General features: G+C 47.6%; 1 protein-coding gene across 2 annotated transcripts; it reads left to right on the forward strand.

The window, feature by feature from the left end:
- Positions 1-10,562, forward strand: GSTZ1 (glutathione S-transferase zeta 1). Of its 2 annotated transcripts, XM_009280735.1 has the most exons (9): positions 1-64; positions 3,758-3,809; positions 4,511-4,578; positions 5,419-5,499; positions 5,985-6,110; positions 6,647-6,722; positions 7,562-7,614; positions 9,480-9,529; positions 10,174-10,562. In XM_009280735.1, the coding sequence occupies exons 1-9, from the start codon at positions 44-46 to the stop codon at positions 10,298-10,300; spliced, it is 654 nt and encodes a 217-aa protein (XP_009279010.1). In that variant the 5' UTR covers positions 1-43; the 3' UTR covers positions 10,301-10,562. The 2 variants fall into 2 exon arrangements, with proteins under 2 accessions (XP_009279010.1, XP_009279011.1); XM_009280736.1 differs by lacking the exon at positions 4,511-4,578 and having other exon boundaries at positions 25-64.
- Positions 10,563-11,646: the final 1,084 nt, after the last annotated feature.

An 11,646-nucleotide genomic window follows, 5' to 3' on the forward strand; every position in this document is an offset into this window, starting at 1 on the left:
ACGGGGCTGACACTGCAGCCCCCACGGAGGGTCGCGGCGCGGGATGAGCTCTGCCGCGGCCAAGGTACGCGGTGCTGGCTCCGCGCTCTCCCTGCGGAGCGTCCGCGCCGGGCGGGAGGGGAGCGGGGGGAGATGGCGTCGTCAGAGCTGGAGGGAGCGGGGCTTGGGGCGGCGGCTCTCCGCCTCGCTCGGTTTGGCCTTGCCGCCGGCCGCGGCCGCTGGCTGGGATCGCGGCCTAAATCAGCTTCCGGTGCCCTGGGCTCCCCGGAAAAGCCGGGATGGTGGTGACCGAGAGGACTGCACCCCGGTGCACGGCGTCTCTTAAATAGATTTCTGCTGCCCCGGCCTGCACCCACGTCTCTGTCTCAGTGGAGAGCTAGGAATTTGCGTCCGTGCTAAATAAAACTAATGCCTTTCAAAGCAGTGGTAGTGTTTACTTAAGATAGTTTATCCGTGTGAGCTGTTAACACCAATGCCTGCTGCAGAGATACTGAGAGTTTAGGAGCAAACCTGTTCCTTCTGCTTATACCTTTACATTTTAACCCAGCAGAATACAAGTGGTGCCTGTCAGACACTGAGGTTTCCCCTACACAAGCCTCCAAGGAGCATTTTTCTCTCTCGTGTCCCACATGGGCAGCTGCTCAGCATCAGTCCGTGTGTGCAGGCTGCTTGGAGTGATGGGTCTCAAGAAACACGTGAAAGACTCTGCCTTTCCAAGTGCATCCCGAATATAGCCTGGAAAGAGGTGGTATCCAGAGGAGACCATACTGAAGCAGACAGGCTTGGAAACCTGAGAGCTCAACACACAAAGTTTGGGGTGTCTCTTTCATCTTCCTTGTCGTGGTTTAACCTCAGTCGGCAACTGAGTACCACGCAGCCACTCGCTTACTCCTCCCCCTCCACCCCCAGTGGGATGGGGGAGAGAATTGGAAGAGTAGAAGTGAGAAAAACTCGTGGGTTGAGATAAACACAGTTTAATAATTGAAATAAAATAGTAACAACAACAACAACAATAATGTAATAATAATAATACACAAAGCAAGTGATGCACAGTACAATTGCTCACCACCCCGCCGATCGATGCCCAGCCAGCCTTTCTTTGGCCAGTTTGGGTCAGCTGTTCTGGCTGTGCCTGCTCCCAACATCTTGTGCACATCCAGCCTTCTCAGTTGGTAGAGCATGAGAAGCTGAAAAGTCCTTGACTAGTGTAAGCATTACCTAGCAACAACTAAAACATCGGTGTGTTATCAACATTGTTCTCATACTAAATCCAAAACACAGCACTGTACCAGCTACTAAGAAGGAAATTAAGTCTATCCCAACCGAAACCAGGACATTCCTAAACAGTGAAATGCACTGTCCAGATTTTTACTCTGGATTAGGATTTAAGCCCAAACTTTCCTCACTGCACCACTGATGCTGGAAATGAAAACAGAACCAAAACAGAAGTCTCAGTAGACATCAAGCAAATGTTGTCCTCTTGCTATCCTCCCAGCTCCCACTGATCTAACCTGCAGCTTATGGGGATTGTACCCCCCGGGGTTGTAAATGGAGGCAGTTCTTCCCTGCTACTTCCCTCGCCCATGCTGAGCTTTTCCTCTGAGGAAGACTAGATATAATGCCATTCTGGGACCTGTCCACTGAAGAGAAAACACTCCTGCTGTCTCTAGTCTTTACGTAGCTGATTGTTTTGCCTGTGATCTGCCCTGCTGCTGGGAGCAAAACAGCATGAACTTAAGAGATCACTCCAGGCCCCAGCCTCTGGAGACACAGTTCCCAGCTGAGGGATGGGTTGTTTTCCATGTTCTTTTTGGTGAAATCCCCCAGGGCCTTGAAATTCTAGAGTGAAGCAATTAGCTTAGCACAGTTTATTACAAATTGTAGCGCAGGCTGCAAAAACAACAAAGAACTGTAGAGAGGATCAGGAGAGGTGTCTCTGCCAGCTGAGAGGCCAGAGCCCAAAACAGATGTGGTGAAGGACATGAATTTCTGAGCCAAAAAATTATCAAGGTCCTCAGGAAAAACAAGTAAAAATAGTACATCGTGAATGCTGTATGTTTCTCTTTTGAAGTCATAGTTTCTGTTTCTTTCCCTGCAACCCGGCAGGCTAGACATTTGAAAAAAAAAGCGTAGCTGAGATTTCTAATGCCCTGATTCCAGAAGCAGAGAATTTGAGAAAATCAGTAAATACTTTGTCCACAAGTGTTGCCAATACTGCCATCACTTCCCTCCTCACTTATAAACCATTTCTCCAGTAAATTTTGACTAGAGTAATTTAATCAAATGCATACCTCATTTGAAGATATTTGAACCAATCTAAACTGTAAGAGAAGCATCAAGTTTACAAAGAGGACTGGAGCACAGAGATCCTCAGGGTCTCTCTGGTTTTCTGTTGACAGATTGTGTGTCAGTGAACCAATCCCTGCCATTTTCTGCCTTGCTGTCAGTCTCTGGTATAATTTCTATGCATTTTGGGAGGGTGGAGAGACGGAGACATCCCTGGCATGCCATGGGATCAATGGAAGGAAGGAGAGACATGATTATGGGTTTATTTAGAGACACGCATGAGTACCAATTTCCTGTGTGGAAAGAAAAGACTGTAACACAAAAAAGCGAGCTTCGTATTTTGCACAAAGTTGGCCCAGGAGCAGAGTAGCAGCCTATCCCAGGCCTGCAACGTAGAAAACCCTCTGCACCGGCTGGTACTGATGGGAGGAGGGCTCCAGGAGGACCCTAAGGGACCTCCCCACAAAGGCAGCCCCTGTCCAGGGAGCTGGCAGTCGTTCCCTAGTGAAACAGAAATTCTGCACATGGCTTCAGTTTCCTTGTTTTGTTCTATATATTTCTGCATTGGCAACTGCTGAGAGCCTGACAGGCTCTCTAGATATCTTATTTATTTCTGGACAAAAAACTAGGGAAATAAGGATGGTTGCTAAATGTGCTTCCAACCTCAAAGGTGGTTAATGGTTCTGATATCAGGGCTGGGGCTGCAGCACAACACACAGGGATGTGAATGCAGCTGACTGCAGTTGCTCAGGATTGAATCTGACTGGCTGGTTTTTGTGTCCTGGGCACAGATTTGGGGGCATAGTCCTTTTCTCATTGGCTTTAGGAGAGAAGCCTTCCCCCGTCCCAGCTGAGTTAAAAGGGAAAGTGAAGAGGTTGTTTTTATTTCCTGGAGTAGAGTGCACACACTGACCATGGCATCTGAAAAGGTGAGAGCTTGGACGGGGTGGAAGCGTCTGGGAAAGCTGCCTTGGTGCTAGAGTTCAGATAGAGATGAATTGTCTGCCCTCTTGGCCTTCATCTCAAACAGCAGAAGCTCTTCTTGTTTGGAAAGAGGCCTGGCCCTGCCTTCCATGGCTGGAAAAGCTATTTCATGCCACGCAAATACCCGGTGCAGGTGCTCAGCCCAATCAGCGGGGAATTTGTTTCAAAAATCTAAGATGGGATAGAAGTTAGCAACATCTGATAGGGACAAAGAGGGAAGCTTTGTAGGGGATAATTTTAAACTCACTTGTGCATTGCTGGAAACATCAGGTGCAACTAAATATTCAGAGGGCCAGCATGAAAGACAGCGATACTACCTGTACACCCAAAACCAGGAACTGTCACTTTCAGAAAGGAGCCCTCTCTCCCCCAAATGTTGCTCGTCCCTGTCTTACAGTTTCTGAAATGCCTTCTGTTCATGCATTGTTCTCCTTGCAACACTCTGGCATTCCCACCATATAACCACTTTCTCTCATTCTTTTCTCAGCCGATACTTTATAGCTATTTCCGAAGTTCCTGCTCTTGGAGAGTGAGAATCGGTAAGATCTAGTGTTGATCCCTCTTTTATTGTTTTGGTGTTACTGCAGCATCCTCCCCTTCACTAACCCAATTAATCAGTCACTTATTAAGACAAGAGATCAGCAAACGTGAACCTGGAACAGTGACGTATTTCCCCGGTGGGAGGGAAGGGAATACCACAGCTTACCTGGAGCAGGGGGAAGGGAGAGGAATGGACAGGAGGGTTTTGCTCAGCCTGCAGCTTTGTAAAGCTAACATGATGCAGATGGCTGTTTCTTCCACATTATCTAGAGGGGCTTTACACTCTGTTTTTACGTGGATACTGCCTCACACTCTGGTCTGCCCAGGTCTTGAGAGCTAAGCAGGGCTGGGAATGGTCCCTACTTGAACTGAGGCAGTCTTAAGCAAGGTTTTGCAGGTGAGCACAGGGCCCCCTGCCCTCTATAAGCCAAATCAGGAGGGGCTGTGCTGCAAAGAGTGGCAGAGCTTATTTTGAAAATGAAGTGTTTTTGCCAGGACTGATCTTTAGTGCTTTGGTCCTTCATTTGCCAGAGCACTACCTTCTCGGTGGATTCAGGCCACCTTTCTTGAGGGATAGGGTCTTTTTTGGTTTTAAAGCCATTCTTTTTTCAAATGGAGATGGCAACGTTTCCCTGAGCTCATTACCAATGAAAATGGTCTCAGTGTGCCTGTCTGAAGCTGTACACTCTGCTCTCCCTAGCACTGGCTCTGAAAGGGATCTCCTATGACCTGGTGCCAGTGAACCTCCTGAAGGACGGGGGGCAGCAGGTAAGGATACAGCTACCATTGCTCTCTCCAGGGGTACTGAACTTGGGGATCATTGGAACAATTGGGATTAGTACTAGAAAGTTCACAGGCAAAGTCACTGAATTCCTCACCGCTTCTGTGTAATTAATAGTTGCTTTCAGCCAGTACTCCCTGGCATGCAAGACAGAGGGAGAAGATGACTGCAGGAGACTAAAGGTTTTTTCCTCTCTTAAACATCTGTGACTGAATTTCATAAGGCTGAAGATCTTTTGCTCCTGCTTAGCATGATATAACTGAACATACCTGGCACACAGACTTCAGAGAAGCTGCAATGCAATTTAAACACAGACTCGACCTCATACAATTAGCACCAGAAAGTGTGTGTGTGGCAGGGGGTGTGTTCCCAAAAGATGCTAAATGATATAGCAAGGGGCTGCAAAGGGCCTGCCAAAGACAGGGTGGGTTGCCAGAAGAGATCTTCACTGAGAACTTATTTGGGGGGCCATAGCGGGGAGTTGTGCACCTAGTAGTACCACCGGCTTGATGTACCAATATGGGCTAAGACGGAGTTGGAGAACTAGAACAGTAATAGTGACACTGCTGCAGTACCACCCATCCTGGGCTTTGTATTGATGGTTTATCAAGAGGTAAGGCAGTCCGGCCCTGGATGCAGGGATCCCTGAGCCCCAGTGAGAGCTTGCTGTAGGCTAATAGTACAGCATAACTTACTGCAAATATTAGCATTGAGGTAGAGGGAAAAGCCAGGTAAAAAAAATAATATAATTTGGTAACTGGATTCTAGGGGAAGAAAACAAGGAAGAAGAATTTCTTGTTGCAGTAATCTCAGGTTTGTTTCCGCAGTTTTCTGCTGAATTCAAGGCAGTGAATCCAATGCAGCAAGTCCCAGCCTTGAAAATTGATGGCATCACCCTTTCTCAGTCGGTGAGTTACCAGCCACATCCCTGTTAACCATTCACTCCAGCCTGCCCAGTCTGGAGGGGATGGCTTTGCCCCATCTTTTCCCCCAGAGCTCTCATCTGTGCATTGGAAAAGAGATGGTATTTGTGATAAACAATCCCACTTGGGGGCAGAAATAGCACATAGCCTCTGCTGGGAAACTGTTGTCAAGGATAAATCAATAGCTCAATTCGGCTTTGGTTCATAACTCCACCTTTCACTGAGCAGTTTGTAGTCTGACTTAGACGGCTGTGCCACGGTTTGCCTGAAATTACAGCTAGGCTAAATGACAACAAGGTCCCAAGCAGACATCGAAGGGGATATTCTGTTGCTCGGATTGGTAACAAACTTCATTCAAAAGCTGTTGTATTCTCTTGGATCAGGTGTTGTATTCTCTTTCCCAGGTGTTCAGGATGTGAACTTTTCCTTGGCTCTCCAATAACCTCCCCTTATCTCTTTGTTCATTACAGCTAGCTATAATTCATTACCTAGAAGACACGCGTCCTAACCCCAGACTCCTGCCCCAAGATCCGAAGAAGAGAGCCCAAGTCAGAATGATCGCCGATCACATTGTCTCCGGCATTCAGCCACTCCAGGTATTGCCTTGTCACATCCATGCAAATAAGAAAACCAGGATGGGTTTCCAGGAGTCTGTATCTCTGAAAAGCTCAGTCTCTTTAAATTGTTGCCAGCCAATAGAGTGGCAGACCTTAAGACTGTGTGTAGCAGATGAAATCTCTGCTTAGCCTCTGCCTGATCTGCCAATGGCAACAATACAGTATTTCCTACAAAGAAAATCCTGTAGCACCCCAGGGTTCTTTCCAGAAACAGCTGAACCCATATGGTTTCACTGCTGGGTCTAGGATGTTTTAGGAGGAAGACAACTGAGCAACCCAAAGGGCAGGGGCAAAGGGATACCCTGGCAGCTGTTACAGAAGGACAGTCCTGAGAGAGATACAGCAGGGTGCATGATTCGGTGAGGGTGAGGTCAGGGCTGACCCAGCAGGCTGAACTCAGGCTGGGAGTTCAGGCTTGGAAACTCCTTATCTCCCCTCTCCCCCACTGGATGAGGCAGTAGGCAAGATCCAGCCAGCAGCGGTCAACCTAACCTGGAGATTGCTTGCCTTCGCAGAACCTGAGTGTCCTGAGACAAATGGGGGAGAAAAAAATGGAATGGGCTCAGAACTGCATTGCATCTGGCTTTCAAGGTGCGTCCCACATACAAAATGATCAGCACTTTGACCGACCCTTTGAAACACAGCACCTCTTCAAGCAGAACAGATCTCCCTAGGCTGACGTGCTGGGGTACTGCCCTGCTGGCAGAGAAAATGCTCTTCCTGCCTAGGGTGCCTTGTCTGGGACTGGTAGCTCTCCAGGGTCTCGGAGGAAAGATGCTGTCCACAGGGCGCTTCCACTGCTGCGCATGGAAGAGGAGGGGCCATCCTGTACACAGCAGCAGTTGATTCACCCTGAAGCGTGAGGGCTGATAGCACTTCTCCTTTCCACCCAGCTACTCCCAAACTAGTGCCTTTTGCTTTAAAGTTCTATCAATCTATATTTATATGCTTTTGTAATCAGACAAAAGAGATCTGATGGCAAACTCCCACAGAATCTAGCAAGTAGCAGAGTATTTCTTTACCTCCCTGGGAGAAATAGGGTGCTTTTTGTTTCCTCAAAACCCTTTCCCCCATGTGCTGGAATGGCAGGCCCATCTTTACTTCTGGACAGACGCGAACTGACTGATCCTTTGCATTTTTCCCCTCCCCACTCACATATCTCTACATTGTCCTCTTAGTATTTCAGGTGCATTACCTGAAGCATCTGAAATCACCCTGGGTCCCAAAAAGCTGAAGGACCCTAAAGACTCCCATAACTACGCTGTTGTAAGATTTCTGTTTCTTCTAGGTTCTGTCCCAAATTGCTCCTTTTTCATACTCAGCTCAGGGTCAAAATGCCCTTGTTCATAATCCCCAGTCTAAAAGGTCTTTGGTGTCCCTTTCAAATCAGTTTCCAATGCCTCACTCCAGTGTACCACCTCTCTTGACAGCGCTGGAGCAGATTCTGCAGCACACTGCTGGGCGCTACTCTGTGGGGGATGAAGTAAGTATCTGAGAGAGTGTTGTGTACCATTGGAGAACGGAAAACCCCAGTATATTCCATAAAATAGGAAAGGAAATTAGTTGTGGAGACATAGCACAACCCCATCTTGTGCTTGGAGTTACATGCAGTGTCTTCACCAAAAGAAAAACAGCTGCATGGATCCTACTTAGGCCATTATCATAGAATCATAGAAAGGTTTGGGTTGGAAAGGACCTCTAAAGGTCATCTAGTCCAACCCCCCTGCCATGGGCAGGGACATCTTCAACTAGATCAGGTTGCTCAGAGCCCCGTCCAACCTGACCTTGAATGTTTCCAGGGATGGGGCATCCACCACCTCTCTGGGCAACCTGTGCCACTGTTTCACCACCCTCAGCGTAAAACATTTCTTCCTTCTAGCTAGTCTAAATCTACCCCCTTTAGTTTAAAGCCATTCCCCCTTGTCCTGTACCATTGGAGAACGGAAAACCCCAGTATATTCCATAAAATAGGAAAGGAAATTAGTTGTGGAGACATAGCACAACCCCATCTTGTGCTTGGAGTTACATGCAGTGTCTTCACCAAAAGAAAAACAGCTGCATGGATCCTACTTAGGCCATTATCATAGAATCATAGAAAGGTTTGGGTTGGAAAGGACCTCTAAAGGTCATCTAGTCCAACCCCCCTGCCATGGGCAGGGACATCTTCAACTAGATCAGGTTGCTCAGAGCCCCGTCCAACCTGACCTTGAATGTTTCCAGGGATGGGGCATCCACCACCTCTCTGGGCAACCTGTATTACTGAATTGCAAATAGTTATGGAGATGTTTACTTCTCCCTGCCTATAACCTGCTGATGGCCAGATTCTGCAGCTGTATCTAGGATCTGGATGCTACTAGAGGATGTGGAAACAGATTATATATATTTCATCTTTAAGAGATTTGGAGTTCAAAGTGACCTGTCATAGGGGCAAAGCTTGGCTGAAGAAACACAGGTTCACTTCTTAGCTCTGCTCTGTGGAACCTTTAACCAAGTTGTATTGTATTTTTCATCTCTGTTTGTCCAATTTTAACATTAACAGATTTCAGAGAGCTCACATACAAGCTGTTCTGACCCTTACCAAGCTAGAGGCCACTCAGGCAGTAGTCCTGTTTGGGAGGCAATTGGATCTTTCCTATAAAAGCCTGAGAAAAAAGGAAGGCTCCTGCAATATCCTGTGATGCAGAGGATTGTCTAGTAGGAGCCTTATGGAACTGGAGCCCTTGGTGGGCAAAGGCTAGTTACAAGATCTTATGCTGGAGAGTAATGTGTGCTCTGAAAGGCACCCAGGGCTTTGTGACCTGGGGAGTGGGGTGGTGGCAGCTGCCTCTGTGTGGATAGGCAGCTAGCCGTATTGTCCTTGAGTCTTCTTTTCAGATTGCAAGTCCCTGAGCCTGTGTGCAAAGGCCCTATCACATATCAGGTCTTGACATTGGCAGGAGCTGCTTGATACGCCTGCAATGCAAACAAGCAAAATTTACTTATCTCTTTCCCAGCCACGCAAACTCCCCCTCCCTCTATCACTGCCCTCTGCAGCTTGCCAGCAGACTTGTTTGCTCTGAGGCAGCTGCCATAGAAGCACTGTGTCCTTGAGGTTGTCATGATCAGCTGGTAAATATGAAGCTCCCTAAAGGCTGCTGGCTTCTTCTACTAGTGACTGCTATGGAGTTCCTTTCCTTGTACCATTGTCATATTATCAATGCTGGATTAAAGAATGTGATTGTTGTGACAACTCCTCTGTACTGGCTGATAAAATAATTTCTATCCTGCTCTCAAAACCTGCCACCACAGTGAAGTGTGATGGGACAGGCTCTGAGTTACTTTGACCCCTTTTCTCTGCTACATTTGCAGGTTTCCATGGCCGATCTGTGCTTGGTGCCGCAAGTTTCCAATGCTGAAAGGTAATTAAGGCTAAGCTTGAGGCGCTCTTCAAGGGCACCTACTCCTTGTGCTGGGCTGTCAGAGCTTACCTTCTGCTGCTCCTTGTGCCTTTTAGGAAAGCATCCCTCCTACCTGCCTTATCCAGTTATGGATTCTTCTCTGCATGAGCTTTCCTATGTCATAAATATTGTCTTTTTTGGAAGCTCTTGGAAATAAGGAGTTGCGCTCTCTTCTCAGAGGCCCCTTGAGGAAACTTGATCTATATCCTTAGAAAAGCTAAGGTTGCCCGCACTCCACGTCCTCCCTCCCTGTTTGTCCTATATTTACACTGTACACAGGGGGAAAAGATTAATTTGACTATATTTGTTGAAAGCCTTAAACCTATGCAAGTAGTGGCTGCATGATGCCAGGAAAAGCATAGGGCCTTCTTACCCTGTGTTGCACACTATGTAAAAGCCTAGTGAAGATGGAGGAACTAACTAACCTTTCCTCTAGTATTTGTTTTTAAACCTACAAGGATGAACCTTTTCTCTTAATGCAAATGTACCCCATCTTGTGAGATTCTCCCATACTGGGCAGGCACAGCACACTGCTCTGCCCTTCTGCTCACTGCTGCACTGGCTGTCCGCCTCATAGTACCTCGCAAATTCTTTTCATTTTGCAGATTCAGAGTGGACATGGGTCCGTATCCCACAATAACCAGAATAAACAAAGCTCTCCTGGAGTTAGAGGCATTCAAAGTAAGCCACCCATCCCAGCAGCCAGATACTCCAGCAGAGCTGCGAGCTTGAAGCCCTTCTACTCATTAAATCAAGTAAGCTGCAGTTGTCAAAGAGGACAACAGCTACAGCTTGAGTAGAACTTCAGTGCCAGCAGGAAGCCCTAGTACTATTGTCTCACTTTCATCTGGGTGGGAAGAAGGACAGAGGACCTGGAAGTAGCCTGGATGACTTACAGGAGCTATGCCTGTGCTGGAAAGCTTGCAGCTACTTCTGACTATGTTTTTTCTATCTGATGTATCTCCATGAAGCAGATTAAAGCAGAAGCATCCATAACTATCAGAAGTCCCCTTTGTATGGCTTTGGGTTGGGGAATGTGGCGATAAACAACTGTGAGGCATTGAGCCAATTCTGGACTCCTCACAGGGGCTTCTTCTTTCTACCATCTACAGAAAGCATCAGGGAACCAGTATACACAGTGTGCTACTAACCTAGCCGGCCTGCTTGTCCTTGCAGCTGCCTCAGAGCTACAGCATAATCATCAGTGCCATGGATACAAACAGTAAGAGCTAGTGTCTCACAGAAGAGAGCATAATCCCAACCCTTGTTAGGTCCCGTGGGTCTTGCAAGAGCCAACAGTCAACAACTCTGCCACCCCTTGCAATGACAAGAGAATTACTACCTGGGACAGCTGATTTGCACCTGTTCCTTATGTCTAGCAGCAGTCTTGTAGAATTTATAATAAAGGTCTGTCTAGAGCAAAGCTAGGTGGTTGTGCCATAGTCAGCAAGACACAACCAGCTCACTCCCATAAGCTGAAAATGATGGCGTTCTCTTCCTTTTCCCATCCTCAGACACTGCTCTAGGTGTTCTAGTCCTCAGCTGCAGACTATTGCCCAAGGGAATCCCACCCCAGATTCCCTCCAAACCAGAATCATGCCTGTACTTTCACTGTGAGGACCTTCCAAGTGGCAGGAGTAAATCCCATTCCACTCATCCCAAATGAAACCCAACACCTGAGTCACCTTCAGAGCTGAAAGCACCCCGGGAACTCCCACCCAGAAACCTGTAGGGCAAGAAGGGAAACCCAGAAGCCTGTGACTGTGTTCCTGTGCAGGCTCAGCTCAGCTCCCACTGAATGTTTTGGCACGCAGGTACCAAGCCAGGGATATGGGAGGGAATTTCTGCCAGTCTGATGCTGTCTATCAGCTACCCTAAGAGGGCGATACCCACAGCCTTCAGAAAGACTTTACAAACCCATGATCTCTTGTGCCAAGGTAGCATTCACCTACATATAGATACTTGGACGGCCACATCGCTTAGACTCATTTATTGCCATCCATGTCTGTATTCAGGCTGGTGAAGAGCCCTTGCTGTTCCAGGCTCATTCTGAGTATTGTGCATTATCCTAGGTCCAG

The sequence above is a fragment of the Aptenodytes forsteri genome, unplaced genomic scaffold (genome assembly GCF_000699145.1).
Source record: "Aptenodytes forsteri isolate BGI_AS27 unplaced genomic scaffold, ASM69914v1 Scaffold193, whole genome shotgun sequence".
NCBI lineage: Eukaryota > Metazoa > Chordata > Aves > Sphenisciformes > Spheniscidae > Aptenodytes > Aptenodytes forsteri.

Coding starts and splice junctions, on each gene's coding strand:
- GSTZ1 (XM_009280735.1), top strand. CDS start 44: ATGAGCTCTGCCGCGGCCAAG. Junction 4,579..5,418: donor TGAAGGACGGGGGGCAGCAG/GTAAGGATACAG, acceptor TTGTTTCCGCAG/TTTTCTGCTGAATTCAAGGC. Junction 6,111..6,646: donor CCGGCATTCAGCCACTCCAG/GTATTGCCTTGT, acceptor TTGCCTTCGCAG/AACCTGAGTGTCCTGAGACA.